The following is a 21,783-nucleotide window of genomic DNA, read 5'->3' on the forward strand; positions in this document are numbered from 1 at the left end:
CTTCACAAACTTTGGCTCTACACTATCTGTAAAATGAACAGCTTGCTGCCTGTTTTGTCAAAGAAAAAAATGACATGCATGTAGAATTGACTCATGACTGGATATCAAGAGAAGACATCATTATATAAATCTTTATCATTATCATTAATGGATTTTTAAACCACCTTTCAAGATAGACTGTCCTCCCAAGAAAGTTTACAGTAGCTCATAAAACATAACATAGAAAAGCAACATTAAAATATTAAACCATAAGACTGTACAGAAAAAACATAGCAGCATATAAATAGATCAGATAAAACAGTAAGCTAAAATAAAAGCAGCAAATAAAAACATTAAAATAGCAGCAGCAGACAAAACAATTATAGTACCACACTAATTCAAAAGCTAACTGGAATAAAAAGGGTTTTAGAGCTCATCTAAAGGCCAACAAGGAAGGGAGGCAAATGTATTTCCCTGGGGAAGGCATTCTAGGGATGTGGAGCTATCACAGAAACGGCCCCGTCCCTTCACCTTGTCAACTTAACAGCTCTTACTATTGGTCCGAGAGCACGGCTTCAGATGCCAACCTTAAGGCTTGGGTAGTAAATACGAGTGCAGGCAGTCCTTCAGACAGGCTGGTCCCAAACAGTTTAGTGCTTTAAACAAGCACCTTAAAAACTGGGTTCGAAAACAAACAGGCAGCCATTGTAAATGATGCAGAGTAAGTATAATATGATCAGAATGCCCAGCTTCTACAAACATGTTCACTGCCACATTCTGCACTAATGGAAGCTTCAGAACTGTCCTTGAAGTTGCCCTTGTGTAGAGTGCACTACAGTAACGCAGCCTGGATGTAATCAACACACATGTCAATGAGGAGAGATCTGCCTTCTCTAGGGCCTCATCTACACCAAGCAGGATATTGCAGTATGAATGTGGTATATAAAAGGCAGGAGCCACACTACTGCTTTATAGTGGTACTGAAGAGAACTGACAACTGTTGGGGCCCATTGACATATACCATATACTGCTTTCATACCACTGTATCCTGCTTGTTGTGGCTCCTGCCTTTTATATACCATTTTCATATCACTTTCATAGTGCAATATCCTGCATGGTGTAGATGAGCCCTAGATAAGTCTGCAATTGGCAAAACAGCTGGGGAAAAGCACTCCTGGCCAGAAAGTGCTGAGTCCAGGACTGCTCCCAAACAGCATATTTGGCCCTTTAGGTATGCCTGGCCTATTCAGGATCAATTGCACAAAACCACCCAGTCCAATAGATTTCGTGACCAACAGCGCTTCCACCTTTCTGGATTAAACTTCAGCTTGTTTGCCCTCATCCATCCCAAAACTCCCTCCAGCCACCAGTTTAGGGTTCCCACTACTTCGGGATCAGAAGATGTAAAAGGGAGACGAAGTTGCGTGTGATCTGCATAGTGATGACACTTCAGCCCAAAACTCCAGTTTTATATAGATTTTAAAAAGCATGGAAGTCAAGGAAGAATCCTGAGGCACTGCAAAGTCCAAGGGATGGAACAAAAGCCACTCAGCAATACTTTCTGCACCCTCCCCTGCAAAATGGTCTGGAGCCACTGCAACACAGTGCCTCCAAATTTCAATCTGAAGGTTACAATGGTTGATGACATCAAAAGCTACTGAGAGGTCCAGGAGAACCAACAGGGTCTTGTTATCCATCGCAACTGCTATGCACAACTGCTCGTCATGCGCATAGTTCTCGTTTTGCGCATAGTTCAGAACCTAGTTTCTGCTAGCACAATGTCATTTGACATTTAAAGCCCTAAACAGCTTGGGACCTCGATACCTGAGAGAGCGCCTCTCCTTATATATGCCTGCCCGAGACCTTAGATCTGTTGGAGGAGCCTTTCTCTGCATCCCACCAATGCAACATATACGTTATGATGGGACAAGGGAGAGGGCTTTCTCTGTGGTGGCACCCCGACTGTGGAATGCCCTCCCCTTGGAGGCCCGATTGGCGGCAACACTGATTTCATTTCGACACCAAGTAAAAACATGGCTTTTTAACAAAGCCTTTGATGGTTAAACTCACTGGCACATTGTTTTAACTGCATCTATTGCTTTTAAATTAAATATTGTTTTAACTTGGATTATGATTTAATTTGTTTTTAACTGTGTATATTTATTGTTTTATACTGTATGTTTTTATCTGTATGCCGCCCTGAGATCTTAGTGATATAGGGCGTGATATAAATATTTTAAATAAATAAATAATAAATAAATTTGCACTAACAGAATGACACAGTGGGATACTGTATCATAGTGCCCACTTAATGTCACTACAAATTGCACAGGTGCCAACCCTTCTGGGTTTTCAGCACCTACCAAAAACATTCCTTATCCAACAAGCATTCATTCCCAGGAAAGTAATCTTGTTCTCTGTATGAAGAGTTGTTTTTATGCATCACTTAGAAATGTATTCAATGTAAGTGATCCATTAATAATGAAGGCCAAATACTTTTCACCATTCTCAAACTAAATTTTCTGCAGAAAAGCCAAACTATTGCTGAATTTATATTGTGTGTGCTTGAGCAGAAATGGCATTGTCAAGTTTAATCTCTGCCTTGCATGAAGCATAATTTATTGCTGTGGATTTATGTCTAAAATGTAAAAGCAGTCTGTTGGTGCATTTTAAAAATTTAAGAAAATAACTCTGCAACTATCCCTATTAGATTTCTGTTCTTGTAATTATTTGCAGCACACATTTAAAACAGTGCCCATTTAAAACAAGCACTGCCACATCCTTACCATGATGCATCTATCAAATGGCAGCAATACAAATGAATTATCAATCTCTCTTCATAACATGGAATAGTTACTGATAGGTTTAATTACTTGTCAGCAGCAGCAGAAAGTCTGCTGTAGAAGTATCATTAGAGTTCTGCACAGCCATGTAAACATTTTTATTTCCATTTATCCACTGTCTTCCTTACAAGGATTCTGAGACATTCAAAGGGTATTTGAATGTCTCAGGGTATTTCAAAGGGTATTTCATTCAAAGGGTATTTGAGGCAGGTGGCTACTAGGAGGAGGGCTTTCTCCACTGTGGCACCCCGGTTGTGGAATGAGCTCCCCAGAGAGGTCTGCCTGGCGCCTACACTGTACTCCTTTCGTCGCCAGCTGAAGACCTTTTTATTCTCCCAGTATTTTAACACTTAATTTTAACTTAAATTTAAATTTTACTGTTTTAACTCTGTATTTTAATTTTATATCAATTTTGCTGCGTGGTTTTTATTCTGGTTGTGCTTTTTATATTGTATTGTGTATTTGTGCTTTTAACCTGTTGGTTGTCTTACTATGATTTTAATTTTTGTGAACCGCCCAGAGAGCTTCGGCTATTGGGCGGTATAGAAATGTAATAAATAAATAAATAAATAAATAAATAAATTTGTGAAAGGCTATTGTTTTGTCTTGAAGTCTGAAGCAGTCTCTTTCTCAAATACCATTTGGTCCTCTACCATAGGCCATCCCTCCCTGTACTCAATTGAATATCAATCAGCATTCTTACTGCATTACTGTTTTGGTCTATTTCCCTTCAGGTAATGGGAAAGAGTTAATTGCAGCCTTCCTTATATCCCCACCCAAAACACAATTACTTAGTTAAATTACCTCTTTTTGTCCATACTTGTTGAGGGACACCACTTTTAGGGCACATAAGCCAAGGTGCAACTAGAGCAAAGTGTCTGCATTTGAGGAAAACACTCTGGAAATAAACCCAGTGGTGGCAGATCCATCACCATCCTCCTTCCCAATCCCCAAACAAGGTAGGGGAGATTACAAGTCATCCTCATATGCAAAACTTCTGTCAGGATACTTAATGCTGACAATAGCTCTGCAACATCTGTAAGTTCTCCTTGTCTCTTACTTAAGGTATCAATCTAAACATTTGCTTTATTTTGTCATTTGCCTTGTTTGTATCATTGTCCCTCCAAATCTCAATAGAGTATCCTTACAGTTAAGAACAAGAATTGTGTTTTCTCCAGTGGGTTAACATACCACCTATAGTTTGGATTGCGCAGGGCCCTTAAAGGCTATTTGATTTTAGAGAATGGAACACCAAAACCATCTATCAGGAGTAAATACACTGCCTAAGAGACTATGGCTAGGCCATTAGGTAGAGATGAAAGAAAACGCTGCAGTAGGTGGCAAAAGTGGAATGATGTGATGAAGTTAGGGGTAGAAACAAAGAGAAAAACTGTGTTTCTGCACCCTACTGCTTCTCAATGGGCAAAGACAGACTAGGAGAGTTTGTGATGGATGCAGAAGCAATAGAAAGACAGTAAAGGAATATGAATAGACAGTCACACAGTCCTATTATCAAAATAAATGAATGGTTTTAGAAACAGAATTTTAGGAAGAGTTGAGAGGACTGAAGTATAACATGAGAAGATCAGAAAAAAGCAAGTTGCAGTAGTCAAGGCAAGAGACAAGCAGTGTGAAGTAGAGTGTTAGTTCCACTGAAACAATATAACAACCTTCCCCACCCTGGTGCCCTTCAGATGTATTAGTCTACAACTCCCATCCAGCCATCATGGCCAATGGGGATACTTGGAATTATAGTCCAAAATACAAATAAGCATGTCAAGAACACGGGACCAAATTCTGTACAGGGGTGTTGTACTTACTGCACAACATACACAAAAGTCAGGTGTAAACTTTCTGATGCTAACACCAATGAGGCTAACCAAACTCTTTCTAAAAGCAAATTATTTTTAAAAAACTAAAGCTGAGACCATGGCCTTAGCTAGACCTAAGGTTTATCCCAGGATCGTCCCGGGGACATCCCTGCCTGCTCCCGGGATATCTTGTGTGTTATTTACATGGACAGGGATGACCCTGGGATAATCCTTAGGTCTAGCTAAGGCCCATGTTACAAGGAATTTACATTTAGCGAATTAGAATAAATTTACTTAAAATATGGTTAGATGAAATCTTGACTTGGCAGGTAATTATTGTTTTAAATAGATTCAAACAGTAAATTGTGTTTTCAATTATTACAACTGAACAGTTGTGCCACAACCAATTATGTGAAAATTTAATTATTAGTTCTTGTTTCCTGGCGCGAACATCAAAATTGTATTTCACACATCGTATTGGATGCTGCTACTAGCACATATAAAGCTTTTAAATCTGATCATTTCTACTGTACCTATATTAAAAGTGCCAGTTTTTCCACATTTTACCCAAGACATTTTTATGATATTGGCCAGACCTAAGCTGCTTCTAATACCAAGAGAAAAACATCAAAATTACTGAAGTCTGCAATAAATTTGTGAGCTGCTTTTGTTACTATAAAAGCACACTTTCTTCACTTGATTTATTATCACCAAAATAAAATGAAATTTCTAGATATTCCTCAGAGCCAGCATATGTGATTTGTTATAAAAAGTCTACTTATCACACTTTTTTTACAGAACTCTGTTGATATAGGTGTAAAAGCAACTCAACCATGTTATTACTTGCTGTGTAGAACCCACAATCTTTCGCTCACAGTAGTAGGTGCCTGAACTTGTGCATTAGAGAATGACAAAGCTGTTTATTAAAAACTGATTTTAAGTGTTCCCTTGGATATGAGCTATATAAAAACAGCAGTTCTACAGTTCATAACAGTCCCTGATAGAGGGTCATATTTCTTCTGGTCTGCAATAATGGAAGAAATTCTACTAATGAAGCATTGGCAAAAGAAATGGCAAAAGAAACCAAAAATGAAGCACAAGTATTAGAAGACTAAAAAAAATGGTTCTATTTTAAATGAAGTTTATGAAACTATTTCTTAAAAGACAAAGCTCTTATAAAGTTGGAAAACACAACAATAGGTCTCTAAAGAGGCAATCCTATGCATTTTTAGACAGAATTTTTGTTTTTAAAAACTTTTAAAAGCTGTCTGGGGAATGCTTGCAGTTTTAGGATATTTTTCTGCCCAAACATGCATAGGATTGCACATTAAGTTCATAATCATATTTTAAGATTGTTAATTAGGCCAGGAATTCCCAGATTTATGTTCTGGAGTATATCTTATACAGCAAACATTGCATTCCATGGGCATTAGCTGCTCAAACAGTTCATGAATCACCATATGTAAAACCAGATCAGAGCACTGTCTGGGCTACTTTACAACTACAGGCAGCTACTTGTCCCCATTGTCTTCACTTAGCTATATCTGGATACATCTAAGGTGAAGACCTGGAAAATGAAAGAACAGATTGTTTCTTTATATAACATATCACCTTAGTAAAGAAGGAATGGTATATTATTTGCCCAAAAGTTACGTTCCTTAGCTCCAGAATTTACGAAATAATAGATATTATTATATGCTATCAGCAAATAAAAAACCTTGGCAAATTATTGAATCACAGAAATAGCATGAAAATGGCAGTCTAAAGCTATAAGGGAAGTACAACAGAAGAACTCTGCTGCCTTTCCAGACACAAAAGCCGCTCTCTGCCAAACACCTTAATAAAAATGACCTTTACACCAAGACAGCAGGTCTGCTTGTGATTAACTACCCCTACAGTGCAATGAACCCATTTGAGAACACAGGGAAAGGGGAAGAGGACAAGAACAAAATTGAAGGCTTATGATTGTTGACTTTGCAAGACAGGAAAAACAAAGCCTAGTAAGCCTTCCCTTTCCAGTATGAATTCACTTTACCAGTCTTAGCCAGGCAGGGCTCACTATTAACCAGGATTTTGAAACCGCATGTAGGAAAACAGCTTGTGGGGGGGAGAACCTCATATATGACTGAGAAGTGATGTAAGCCTTAGCCTTTTTAGACACTAGGTAGTGCAGACACTTTATTCCTTTCTCTTTAACCTATAGGCCCATGCTTATCCTCCCAAATGCATTAGAGTCTTCAAGACAAGGAAATGGAATGCTAAAGGCTATAAAGGTAGTCCTTTCCTACAGAAGGAAGTAGGGTGTCCACTCAGTCTGTTCTGGGCCTCACACTCTGTGTCAGGTCTAACCCTACTGCCCCTGTTTTGGGAGAAAGTGTTTTAGGTAATCAATCAGAATCAGATTCAGAACTAGAAGAGGAGGCGCCAGACACCAGACAGCCTGTATCAGTGGGGGAGGAAGCTCTCACAGGCGATACCCCAGCTGGGAGTCAGCCCTCTCCAGAGCTTATCTCCTCAAGGCTAACTCCTACACACTCAGTGGGAAGTGAGCTTTCTTCCGGAGGAGAGCGTCCGGACAAGTTAGCTGATGCTAGGGTCTGCTGGAAGAAGAAAAAATCGCATGGAGCGGAAGGAAGGCATGAGAAAGTCGGTCTAAGATTGCACCAGAACCTTCCCCCACGTCTTCCTATTCTTCTTGAGCAGACAACTGTCTTGCTTAGTTTGCATAGTTTTGCCTAGGGGGAAGTTTCCAAGAGATTAGACTCTCTTCAGGTAGAAGAGATGTTAATAAAAGCTTTGTGGATTACTTAGCAAGCCTTGTCATCTAGGAGAAACACGACACTCTAAAAAGAGCTTTCTCCTATCCTGTTCCAGGATAAATATTGTGAATCTTCATGTAATCAGGTCAAGCATGGTTAGGTGGGCTTACAAAAAGTCATGCTGAATGTTTACTCTTCCCAGATACACATATAGACACATGCTGAAGCTATCTTGGGGCACCAAGGAATAATAATAATAATAATAATAATAATAATAATAATAATAATAATAATAATAATAATAATTTATTACCTGCCTCTCCCTCTGGATGACAATCACAATGGAGTTTGGTGATTTTCCTTTAAAGTGCACATAACAGCAATTGCTTTAAAATGTGACATATTACTGGTTCTTACTATCTTTGGTGTAAAATCAAAACAAAACTGGGGTTGTACACGCTTTTGTCTTGTGTTTGCAGACAGCCATCATCTGTGGTCATGGACCACAATGGAATGGACAGAAGATTCAGAGGAAGGCCGGATCTACACTACTGCTTTAAAGCGCTTTATAACAGTTTTATAGCGCTTTAAAGCAGTAGTGTAGATCCGGCCGAAGTTTGGCCTTTTGCTTTGAACCAGGCTGGAAGACATTCAGAGGTGGCAAGACAGAATGAGGTGAGTGAATAGCTTCACTCTTTCCCTGAGTTTCAGAAATACTCAACAAAATGGTGGGATAGTTCTCTCATTCCATGTTGGGATTTTGGGGCTGTCAGAAGCAGCATCTCACTGTCTATGTCTCCCCTCAGCCTGGGGGTATGCCAGAGGACTCAGGTAAAGGCCAAGGTCTCTCTTTTTTGCCTGGCACAAAGTAATCCTTCTCCCTCCAAGTCCCTTTCATTAATTTTCTAAGGCACAGGAAACTCAGGGATGAGGTCTCACATCATGGCTATCCACAATACATCCACCAGGAAGAGATTCCTAATAACTGATGCATATTTTGGTAGATTAGGACGTTGAGTTGCATTGTCTAAAGCAGTGCAGGCAAAAGGGCAGTTTTCCAAAAGAACTGCAACGCTCTTTTAGAAATTTACCAAAAGTTTCACTCTATTTGTGGACAATTCTCTAATGTGCTGGCCTACAGTGTGCATTTTAACTCGTAAGGGATTCTGAATGTGTTGTGTTTTAAAGTCACAGGCAACCACAGCAATTGCGAACCCAATTAAGGCAGCAGGTAGGTTGCTGAGTTACTTTCTCTAGACTAAATCCAGTCCACATGGACTGGATTCAATCCCACTCCTCTTGAACAAGTGACCACAGCCCTGGTTCCAAGTGTCTCAAGAAACATGTACAAACCACTTGCTTGCACTTTTAGTTCCTCATATAGATATGTATACTTGAATGTAAGACTCCCAGGAGCCATCTGCTTCCACATGAACCTATCCACTATTTAAAATAGCTTTTAGTGGCCCTGCCCTCTGTCCTGCCCTTGCCGGAGATCAGATAGGTAGGTACACGAGACAGGGCTTCTTTGGTGTTGGTAATTAAAACTATGAAATAACTTCCCATGGAGATCCTCTGGGCCTCTCTCTCGTTTTCAGATATCTATTAAACTCTTCTTAGAATTTCAGCTTGCTTTTTGCATGAATTTTAAAGATAATGATTTGTTGCACTCTGCTACTGAAATATTTGTTTTTATTGTTTCCTTTTGTATTGTTTTAAGAGTATTATGAGAGAAATAGAGAAAGGTCAACAGCTACGTTTATGTTGGAATGGAAACCTTTGATAGAACATTTGAAAGAGACAGAGAAAAGTGATGTATCTGTTTGTGGATTTTTGTATTAAGAGGGGAAGGGGAGGAAAGAAGCATAGTTCTGTGAATCCATTGTATGAGATTTAGATAAATTACAAGAAAAATTGAATTGGATGGATATGTAAATATCCACCCAATTAATTAAGAAATTAATGGGCATTAATTAAGAAATTAATGGGCATTAATTAAGAAATTAATGGGCATTAATTAAGAAATTAATGGGCATTTTTGGCATGAAGGGGGCAAAAGAAGAAATATATCTTAACCTTACCCTTAAATGTTTTTAGTGTAATTGTAGTTGTTATATGCACCTTTGTTAGTATGTACTATGTGTGATGTTTGTCTAGATGCTATTGGGGGGGAAAAGAGTATTATGTCGGATGAAATGGTTTTAATTTTTTTGTAAGCTCTTGGAGTGTTTATAAAAACAGGAAAGTGAGGTATAAATCATAATAGATGGATCAAACAATGTTTCAGTTAACAGGAAACATTTCCGACATCTACTTAAAATAGTTTATGTTCAACACTTGTAGTTTTTGCAAGTTTAAAACATATAATATGGCAATCTAATCTGACTGAAAATAATTGAAATAAAACTAGAAACAATACTCTTAAAGCTCTATCTTCTTATTTGACCTATCTGCCTAAATCAGGAATTAGAAATAACTTACCAACCAAGACAAGAAGTCTGTATTTCTCATTAGGCTGTCGTCTATACCTTGCTACTTCTTCATAGGTTGGGACATCTGCTGTATCATATTGATCACTCTTCTTGCATTCATACATAGTCTTGTTAGTTTTTCTATCCTTTCTGCTTAGACGAAAACTCCTCCTAAAACCAGCTGTAGTTACAAGATTTTAAAAAAGGATCAAGTGTTAATGTCATCAGCCAAACAAGGCAGCCCATCTACAAAATGGTGCTTCAAATGGGCAGTTTTCTGTTTTTTGTTTTTTTAACAAAGTCATTTTTCTTCTTTATACATCTACATATATATTGGACCAGGATTCAAAGTACATATATTCCCTCATAAATATTAGCTTCAGCTCATACAAAAGCATATGTTAGCATGATGGATTTTTTGACCTTTTTTTCTTTGATCCCTATTGCCAAATTACAAACTACTTTTCAAATTCCTCTCTGGTTTAAAACAGCATTATGGCCTATTTGTGTTACTAAATAATTTTGCCTCCAAAGTATCAGTTTCAAGAAGTATGTGTTACAAGTGAAAATTAGCCATGGAGTTTTACAAGTATTCTTCTTTAAAAAAATCTCATTGATGTAGCAGAGGTTGGATACCTATCAAACACAGAACAGGAAAATGTCCACTTACTAAAACTCATCCAGGCAGCCCTGAGGCCTGCAAAATTTGCTTAACCAGATATTCATAATTTGAATAAGTGCTTGCAGGATCAAAAGAAGACTCTCAGGGGATGCAACTTGTGCATTCTTCATCTATACATGCTTGCAATTATAGCTGAGATCATATATTTGACATCAACACTGGTTTAAAGAAAGTCAATTTAGCGATGTATATTTCTAAAAAGACACTTTTTGCATTCCTGAATTGCATTAAAAATCAAATGCAACATATGTAACAGCAAAAAGCTTACAAAAAATAGCATGAGAAGTGCATTAAATGTTATATAAAATAGAAAACTAAGGGACAACCAACCATATTATGCAGTTTAGCTACGTTTTGAAAAGTGAAAAATGCTAGCAGAACATTACCGTACTCAGTATAAACAAATGTCCAAATTATTATTATTTCACGCCTTTTGCCCAATGCTGGGCCTCAAGGCGGTATTACAAAATTTAAAACATATACAAAGTTAAAAGTATATTAAACGTATTACAATATTAAAACATTTAAACATTTAAAATGACACAGACGGAGTTCCAGATTAGCCATTATCTAGGGTTGTTGTTTTTGAAACCTGTTATTCATTACATTTAGATCCTGTGGTTCGGCCGAGGGGCGAAGTGACAGTTTCGTCTTCACAACTATGTGAGATAAGTTATGTTGAGAGAGAAAGTGAGTTGACCAAGGCCATCCAGTGAGTATCAATTGGGATTTTAATCTGGATTTTAACATCCAACTCAGTACTCCACTCATTACAAATTCAACATTATCAAAAAAGGTTTAGAAAACCACTATTACAAGAATTAATAACAGAAAGAGTTAAATATGCATGTTTGGTATTACAAAGATATTAAATGGCATTCTATCAAGCTTTTTTAGCTAGTTTAGTGATCTTCCTAGGTTGGGCTTAAGGCAAGTAACAATAGTTTAATCTCTCTAATAATGCAAATATAAATATCTTGCTTCTGAAAAGCATGCAGACTGTTTCCATGAAATTGTAAGACAAAATACATTGCTTAGCAGAGGGTCAGCTATGGGAAAGCTTCTGAACAATTTCATTAGGACTGGTCATGATGCCACCGCACTTTAGTTCCCAGCTACATACATGTAAGATAAAGGAGGGAGGTAGTAAAGTTAAATATGTATTCTATAATTGGCAAATCAATGTGAAGAGAGTACAGCATACTACTACTAGGTTTGGTATTGGGCTGTGGGTGGAGGCCAGGCCAGGACAACAATGATTGACAATTCACAACACTTGCAGTGGAATGCAGCTGAGACAACTGGAAACAGGAAACTTGCAGCCAAGAAATGCGCAAATGGAAAATCAAAAAGGTGTTTAAATATTAACACTAACAAAATGCTCACCATTAAGATGGGCAGGACGTTTGTGGAAGGAGAATTGCACAGTCCCCTGCACTTTACACATGAACACACCGAACCCTTCCTGTCGTGGGTACCCAGGCCCTTCAGTGTCAGGGTTGTTGGGCAGATTTTAGCCCTGCACAGCATCCTTGTGTCTGAGGAAGAGAGGTTTTGCTCTCCTTCTACTTTGATCTAAATTGCGCCAAGCTGAAAATGTTGCTCCAGTTTCATGGGTCCATTAATAAGGCACAAAAATGGGGGATTTCAGTGATTTTTTGGAGCAAGGGAAAGAGGAATTCTTTATTATTATTATTATTATTATTATTATTATTATTATTATTTATTTATATAGCACCATCAATGTACATGGTGCTCTACCACTGCAAGAAGGAATAGAGCTTCAATGGGCACCTAATGGGATACCATTTTCCCCACAACGCCCGAGCTGCAATGATGAAACATTGTTCCAGAGACATTATTGGAAAAAAGCAGTGGCAGCACCACATGCAGCGGTGTAGAAATTAAGGTTAAAGAGAAAGGGAAACAGCCTTTACCACTTGTCCTCGTATGTCCCTGCCCCCAATTTTCTTTCTACCCGACCCCAAAATTTTCTCTTCTTTTTGCTCTTCCCCTACTTTCCAGAAAAAAACAGCTGCTGCAGAAAGTTTAGAATCAGCTCTAGTTCTAAAGTGCATAGTTGAGGGAAAGCAAAATCTCTCCTTGGCTTTGTCCCACAGAACATCATGGGAAGTCACAGCCAGCTCCTATGGGCAGAAATTTCATCCTTGGTCCTATTTTATAGTCAAATTGGTATGACAAATTTTACAGATCAACCAAGAAATATCTTTTTTTAAGCTAAACTTGACAGCCAATAAATTCACTGAGATTTAAAAAAATGCCTTATGAATAATTCAGTTAGTTGTTATGAGCATATAAGAAGTCAAAATGAATATTTTCTAGCTCTGAATCTTTACAAATTGACCTCAAAAATTCTTTCACCAGTGAAGGTTTTCCACTATAATCATAGCACAGTTGCTAAAATAACAAATATTAGTTATGTATCACTACCAATAGCAGCTGAATGCTTGATATTTTGGCCGACCATGACAAAAAAGTGTGAGTATATGCACTGAAATGACAACAAAATAAGAAACTGAATTAACATGCCCATTTGCAGTAACATGGAAAGCTTACTCTAGAAGGAACTGTTGCAGTATGCAAGGCTGCTGAAGGGAGAAATTTTAAGCCTACATAAATAACAAAACAATTGCTCTCAAATTTGAAAGCTGTTGCTTTTCAAAGTTGTAAACCCTTCATCTTCTGTATAATTGCAAGTAGATACCCAGAAAATCCATATTTTGAAATAAATAATAAGTATTTGACAAATATCTCATACAAATTATGTATTGCGTAGATAGAAAAATGCATAAAGCCCTGCCTGCAGGCTCACAACCTAAAAATAAAGATACAATTTATGTTGCAGTTTGACACAAGTTATGGACAAAGAGTAAGTTTTCAATTAAACAAGTTAAATGGTAAAGGCAGCATTACTTATTTATATACTACTCCAGTCTGTAGCAATTTAATTTCTGAAACCATGTATGTTCTGAAGATTAAGAGTAGGAATTAGGAGCGAACAGTGAAGTTGCCAAGCTTGCCAATGACACCAAATTTAGGGTGGTTAAAAAAAAAAGGGGGGGGATTGCACCAACAGGATCTCTCCAAATTGGGAGAACAGGCATCCAAATGGGAAATGCGGTTCCATGAAAGCAAGTGTAAAGTGATGTACGTTGGTGTGTGTGTGTGTGTGTGGAGAATCCCAACTTCAAGTATAATGTGATGGGATCTGAGCTAGGGTTGACCAAAAAAGAAAGATATATTGAGGTTGTGGTGGACAGCTCGATGAAAATGTCAACCCAATGTACAGCTGCTGTAAAAAAGGCAAACTCCATGTTAGACATAATTAGAAAAGGAGTTGAGAATAAAACTGCCAATATCATACTGCCTTTGTACAAATCTGTGGTTTGACCATATCTGGAATACTGTATATAGTTCTGTCACCATACTTAGAAAAGATATTGTACAGCTAGAAAAAGTGCATAAAAGGGCAACCAAAATCCTCAAGGGGCTGGAACATCTCCCCTATGATGGAAGATTGCAATGGCTGGGATTGTTTAGCCTGGAAAAAAGGAGGCTAAGAGGAGATATGACAGAGGTGTACAAAATTATGCATGGTGTGGAGAATGTGGAAAGCGCTAGATTTTTCTTCCTCTCTCATTATTATTATTCTTATTCTTACACCATCAATATACATGGTGAAGTGCATAGTAAAAGAATGAAACAGCAACACCCTGCCACACAGGCTTATATTCTAATAAAATCATAATAAAACAACAAGAAAGGGAAGAGAATGCACCAGATAGGCACAGGGGACAATAAAACTAACAGCGTGAAAGTTAGAAAAAAGTCAAGTTCTAAAAGCTGTAGAAAAATGAAAAGTTTTAAATTGAGTTTTAAAAACAGTAATTGAACTTGTGATGCACAAATGTTCTGGAAGAGAATTCCAGCCATAAGGGGCAGCAAGAGAAAATGGACGAAGCCGAGCAAGAGAAGTAGAGACCCTTGGCCGGGTAAGAAACATGACATTCAATGAGCGAAGAGCACAAGCAGGGCAATAATGAGAGAAGAAAGATAGAAAGGAGCTAGACTGTGACAAGCTTTGAAAGTAAACTGGAGAAGCTTATATTGGATTCTGAGGTGAATTGGAAGCCAATGAAGAGATTTCAGAATTGGAGTAACATGATCAGAGCGATGCGCCAAGAAAATGATCTTAGCAGCAGAGTGGTGAATAGAAATAAATGAACTGATGTGAGAAGAAGGCCAGTCAGAAGAAGGTTACAATAGTCCAGCTGAGAAATAACCAAAGCATGAACAAGAGTCTTGGCAGAAGAGTCAGGCAAAATCGATTGGATCCTGGCAATATTATATATGAAAAAGGACTTAGCTACTGCCTCAATATGAGGAGTAAAGGAGAGTGAGGAGTCAAACATAAAACCAAGACTACGAGCTTCCTCAACTGGAGTAAGTGTAACATTACTGACAATAAGAGAGAATGAAAGATAGGAAGAAGGTTTGGGAGGATACAATCGTAAGATACGATCCTGAACATCAAGAGAAAGGTCCAGAGATGAAAGATATAAATCTCATAATACTCAAACACAATTTGGATGGCTTTAAAGGGGTTTAGATAAATGCCTGGAGGTTATCAATGTCTACTAGGCCTGACAGCTATGTGGTACCTCCACTATCAGAGGCAGTATGCCTATACTCACCAGTTGCTATGAAACATGGGCAGGACAGTGCTGTTGTACTTGTGTCCTGATTGTGGGTTCTTGGTTGACAGCTGGTTGGCCACTGTGTGAGCAGAATGCTTGACTAGATGGACCCTTGGTCTGATCCAGCTTGGCTCTTCTTAAGTTCTTAAAAGATTAACAGCATTATGTTTGCACTGAACTTTGATATATTGCCAATTTTAGAATTGTGCTCCAAATCAAAATTAAATTTAGCTTAGTCCACTTTGGTGGGTGTTGCTTTAAAATTCTAAACATGGTTTGGGACAGCTGAAATCTTATTATAATTCATCCACTTCCATATTAATTTTTGCATAAATTGGGTATTATTTGCATGGGGTCACCACGCTTGAAAGTCTCTTGCACTCCGATGAAGTGTTGGGTTGGATGAAATTTTGTGATGTCTTGTAGAGGCTGCTCTTATGGATGTTTAGATGTATGATTTGGGGTGGTCTAAAGATTTGTTTGTGGTGCACACCATAGTTATTTTTTAGTACCTTGGTTATTATTGGCATGAGCTTGTCAGTATATTGTGTCCAAACAAAGCATTTGATGAATGCAATAGTATGCCAACTCCCAGAAGACACCCACCAGAGTTTTGGGTATTGATTTGCAGTGGCCCAAAGTTTAATGTGAGGTGCATAACATTAGTTCCTTATTTATGTTTTAGTGAACTGAGTATTATTAGCGTGGGGAAGCCATGCTCAACAGCATCTTGTGAGACAACAAAGTACTGGGATGGCCACAATGTTGTGGCATTTTATAGTGGCTACTCTCCTTGACATTTTGGAACCGTCTTAAGGCTTAGTTTGGTGGGCCCACCACCAGTTCCTTATTCATTTATGCATATTTGAGATGTCATTGACATGACGACAGTATGCTTGACAGCGGTGCCTAAACAAAGCATTGGGCTGGAAGCAATGGTGTGGCAACGTAAGATAATACTGTACTGAAGGTGTGGATGAACAGAAAAAGCACTTTGGGTCTTGTATCCTCCCATACTAGTAGAGATGTAAATAGGTTACTTCATCTTGCTGCACGGCAGGGGCAGCCCTGGGTAATATTTATATAAATTGTGATTGCTGCAGTTTTAACACCCATTTTCCTTCTTTTGGAGTGTAGACCTTGGCCTAATCTACACCAAGCAGGATTTTGCACTACGAAAGCGGTATGAAAGCGGTATATAAAAGCCCGGAACCACACCAAGCAGGATATAGCAGTATGAAAGCGTTATATTGTATGTGCCACGGGCCCCAACAGTTATCAGTGCACTAAAAGACAGCACAACATATTTGTCGTTCTCCTGCCTTCCCACCCTGCAAAAGGGCATTGCTTACTGGGATCCATATAAACATTTTTTTAAAATTTAAAGCACCTTTATCCTGCTCTTTAGCCATAAAGGCTCTCAGAGTATCTTAGAAAGATAAGCAGCAAGACAGTATCTGCCCTCAGGCTTATAATCTAAAAGACATGATACACAAGGAAAAGGGGATAGGAAGGGAGGAAAAATAAGGCACCAGTTCTTAAATTATGAGTCAATGTATAGGTTTGCCAAGTTTCATACCTTTAATCCAAGCGGCTTAACCACTCTGCTATTACCCCTCACTTATGAATTAAGAATATAGTCAAATTCCATCCGCAATATGGTTCTAATATGTGCCAATATATGTGCCTTGGACAATAAATAACTAAGTAATATGAATGAAACCACTTCTAGAGGAGGTGGGCAAAGATGAGCCAGTCCACAGTATTATCAGCTTGGGTCAATAGCAAGCAAGTCATCACCGCCACCTGACACCATTCACTTACTTCCCTCTAGAAGTCACAAGATCAGCTGTTATGTAGGTTGAATTATAGCCAGCCTAACATTATTATTTTTCCCCATAATGGATGGGTATATACTTTTAGGACAGCTTCTTGGCAAATTCAAGTCAAATAAATGACAACGTTTCGACACCTGCTGTATTTCGATGCTAGTAAAATACATTACTGTTAGTATGCATCTCCTTTGTGTCAAATCCAGTGAGCCATTTTTTAGTCTAACAGATTCATAACATGCAGTGATGCTGATTTGTTACCTGCAAACTCTGTAGCCCATCCAGGAAAAAGCTGAGAAAGAAAGAGTCTTTTGTAAGCAACTGCTCACCTATATGGGCTCCACTGTTGTGACCAGCACATTCAGCTTCCTCTGGATGAAGTGTAAAAGCATACAGAACAAAAGCCAAGAAATAAAGCAGAATAGTTAGAAGCCCAGCCATAAATGCAAAAGAAGAGTTACTTAAAAATGACAATTGTACAAAGCATAGCATAAAAAAGCCTTCAATATGCCATTGCTTAAAAATAAATCAATGTATTGTTCTACGGTTGAGCAAGAGATTCTGGAATACAGCAACATGCATACTTAACTTTTCACCATTTTATTGCCTTTTTCATGACAGAAAATAAAAAGGATTTTTAAAAGGCATTCTACTTTAGATTTTATTGCGAGATAAAAAATATGATAGCTGAAACACAAAGACAAAGAAATTTACAAAGAGTATTAAGAATTGTTGTATTTGGCTCAATGGATCAGACAGAAAGGTTTTTTTTAAAAAAGAAATTATTAACATAACCACTTTGCTTGACATAAAAACAGTATTGGTGCTTATTTTAATATGCCAGGGTTCCTTTGACCAAACATGATACATCTTTCTAAGTTACTGTTATAAGTAGCTAATTTAAAGCAATCAGTGAACAGCAACCGTTGTAAGTAGAGAATGGTAACAGGCTACATAGTTAAGGAAAGAAATCAGAAACTGTGTTCCAAAATTACATCCCTGAAGATCTGCAATTAATAAACTGTGTATTTTTAAAAAATGAGTTTAAGCAGAATATTTTAGAGCCATTCAACAGGACTGACACCATCTTTAGCCCCATATAAATGTTTTGTATGAATATATCTGCTTTATTTGCTCATGCTTATTTGCTAACATTCAGAAGTATTAGCACATATCTGCTGTGTTGGAGGTACCAGAATCCTGTTATGTGGGAAGAAGTGGAAAAAACAAATGAAGAGACCACATTTGGCAATAGGATAATACATATGGATCCCCATGCGTTACCCCACAGGGATCCCCATGCATGCACACAGCAGCTTGTTCACAGCCTTCTGCTACCACCATTCTTAGGATTGGAACTATACATCAATAACTAGATGATTGGTTGCTATCACTAAATGCACTTTTATCTCAGTAATTTATTTTCTAATGGCATCTAAAGCAGAGATGTTTTAGTTCATCCAGTTTTCAAGCCACCTCTGCAACCCAGCAGGAAAACTTTCACAGATACCTTCAATTTCCTCTGAGAAGCACAAAAGGGAAAAATAGGAGGCAGAAGTGATTACATAGACTCAGCGGAAGAATTAAAAGTTAAAAGCTTAGGAGAAAAACACCTACCACACTTAACTGTTTCCTCAGCTTAGAACAGCCAAAAAACAAGCAGACATAATTTACATTTTAAAACAAAATATTCAGCAAACAAAAGAGCCTGGGGGGACGACGACACATATAGCTGGGTAGCATAAACAACACGTTAAGAGCATATGTTGCAGTAGTCTGAAGTGAAATGTATGTTCACAGCTTTGTTGAAAAAAACATATCTACTCCAAATTTATTCTTTCTTGGGGATAAGGAATGGGCAGAACCCCAATTTCAAAATAACCAAAGATTTGATGGTGGAGATTCAATACTTCTCCTGCCCTCAACTATGGTTAAGGGACTAGGAACAGATGATTACAGGTTCCCTCTGCCAGCCCCTTCTCCTTCTCCTTCACGAATTACCCCCTCTTCATCATAGCTTAACTACTGGGTCTGTGCTGGCATCAGCAATTGTTATCTATAACCTAGGTGGGCTTGTAATCTAGGGTTTGTAACCTACAGTTTCAAATCCTAGATTACAAATTCATCCTAATCAGCTGTAGAAATGTAATGACAAGTCATGTTGTGGGAGGAAATGGCACACAGAAGAAGGAGAGCGATCACAAGCTACCCCAACTATTTCCAGGTCCCAGAAAAGTGGCTGAGTGATAGGAAAGGTTAGATTTGCCCTAGCCCTGGGTACAACTGTCTGTCTGTCTGTCTGTCTGTCTATCTATCTATCTATCTATCTATGCTTTTAAATAAAGATTCAAATTGTATTTAACATGAGGACAGAATAAGACCTATTGTATTTTCAAATGAGTTTTTAAACTCTAAAATTTGAAGGTTGACTTAATTCTTCTGCAAATTGTTGCCTCTTCCTCAAGAGTTCTTCTCTATGCTCTTCCCCTCTTTCCATTTGCCTTCCTAGAAGTACACTTTCTTTGGGCTGTTTTCTCTGCCTGCTGGCCCAACCATCTCCTTCCCCTAACTTCTACTAGTATCATTTTACTTCAGATGGTGTACCCCCTACACCAAGTGTCATTGCTCCACACAGATGGCTTTTGATGCAGTTTCATACTCTGGTACAGATATAGGAGTAGAAAACACATGCATATCAGTTTCAGACGATACATGCATGTACCATTTACAGCATGTACCCTTACAATACAAGGAAATGGAAATCGATAAAGGACTTGCATGCATTCTAGGGATGATACAAGGGATGACTAATACATATATTTGCTCTTCACAATTGATGCAACATGTATTATGAGAAAGCCACCCTTAAGAGATTGGAATACTAGTCTCCTGCTAAATTTGCCGGGTTCTGCCTTCTCTCACCCAGAAAGAGCGTAGTTGCTCAGCTGACATAGAAACAATAAGAGGACCAAAAAACACACAACCCCACTACGGAAGAAAAGCCTCCTTCAGAATCTTTTTTTTTAAAGAGAACATGAACATTGGCTTAGTTTAGCAAGGATAGTGAGGGCTCTCCAACCTGAACTACTAAGGATGCTGTATATTTGAAGTAAGTCACATGTGCGGTGTGGTTTCTCATAACACAAGTGCTTGGCCAGATTTTTATGACAGCACTTCTCATTGGCAGCAAGAGACTGGATTTCCACTGGCACACCCATACCTCTGAACAGCTTCCCACATGGGGGTTTACTTCATGCAGTTGAATGATTATTACGCACTCAACTGGGTACCTGATTCTTTGAAGTGAATCTAAACCTCCAAATTTTTCAATTCTCCATGTTATCTATTCATATTTGGCATGAATTTATATATTAATAAGAAGCAGAGCTGCATATTGCGTTTGACTGAACAGAGAAAAATAAAGCATGCCGAACATCCAAGGTATAATAGGAAATGGGACTTGATAAAAGAATGGGATTAGAGAAATAACACACTAATTTCATGTAACTAGGACAAAATTAAGGTTGCATATTTTAGGGTGTTTTCTCCCCCTCCAAATATGATTGGTTCCTGATAGATGAGATAGATCTATCTTCCAGATATTACAAAGATCTATCTTATAATTACCAGTCCAACATGCAAGAACTTCAATACAACTTGTCAAATTTCTAAATATTTCTTTCTGGAAAAAGAAGGAGTGGCTTCTCACCCACATTATACCATACAGCAGTTCTATTTTATCATAACACAACAATCCACAAACTTCACAGATCCATGGACACCTCCATGCTAAATCAGCACAAGCAAGGACTACATAATGGCATCATAAAATTTGGATGAGAAAGTATAACACTCTTTTAGAGGCAAAGTACATTCTGCTGACAACTGTGCATAAAATAATTTTTTAATGTATATTAATTATTCTAATGAACTTTTACTATGAAACAAACATTTGTGCAAGAAAATAACAAAGCAAAAATGCTAATGTATTTTTTTAAAAAATGGAGACTAATTAAACTTTTTTTAAAAAATAATACAACTATATTCTTCTGTTGGGTGAAAAAGCAAACAACAAAGATTGAAGTTTGAATTAGTTCCCTAGGCCCAAAGGCAAATAATGCATGACACTGACTTCAGATAGTTCAGGACAAGCAAGTAAGATAAAAGTAAAGTCATAGCCTGCTGTCTTTGCAAGAATAGTGATGAGAGAGAGAGAGAGAGAGAGAGAGAGAGAGAGAGAGAGAGAGAGAGAGAGAGAGAGACTGAGGCCGTTTTATTCAAGGCTGGGGGAAACTGTAGCTTTGAATCAACAGGGATAATGCATAAGGGTTGCCGACAAAAGGGAAACCTGTATAAAGAGTGCCTTGCTTTTATCACACAGAAAGAGTGAACAGCTTGTAGAATAATAGAAGTATTGCAGCCATTTATAAAACTCTGGTACATATCTTAACTTCAGTGTTTGGCCATCACATTAAATTGGTATTGTGTACAATTCCCTCTCAAAAATCACCCAAATTTGGTGAAATGAGTTACATCTTGTTTGAATGAACAACACGCCAAAATTACAGGATATAAATATGAAAACTAACTATATAATTTGGCTGTGGTTTGGTATTTCTTATTTCTCATGTGTTGAAAATGAAAATAAGAATACAATGCAGTTCATATTTAAAATAAAAAATTAAGTT

At 37.9% G+C, this 21,783-nt stretch overlaps 1 protein-coding gene across 1 annotated transcript in view; it reads right to left on the bottom strand.

The window, feature by feature from the left end:
* MPP7 (MAGUK p55 scaffold protein 7) overlaps window positions 1-21,783 on the bottom strand; it is a 112,847-nt gene that overhangs the window by 6,202 nt on the left and 84,862 nt on the right. The window contains exon 12 of the mRNA XM_063125098.1: window positions 9,874-10,044. Coding sequence (XP_062981168.1) covers window positions 9,874-10,044 — 171 coding nt within the window. The remainder of the gene's footprint in view (window positions 1-9,873; window positions 10,045-21,783) is intronic.

This window comes from Elgaria multicarinata, chromosome 1, assembly GCF_023053635.1.
Source record: "Elgaria multicarinata webbii isolate HBS135686 ecotype San Diego chromosome 1, rElgMul1.1.pri, whole genome shotgun sequence".
Lineage (NCBI taxonomy): Eukaryota > Metazoa > Chordata > Lepidosauria > Squamata > Anguidae > Elgaria > Elgaria multicarinata.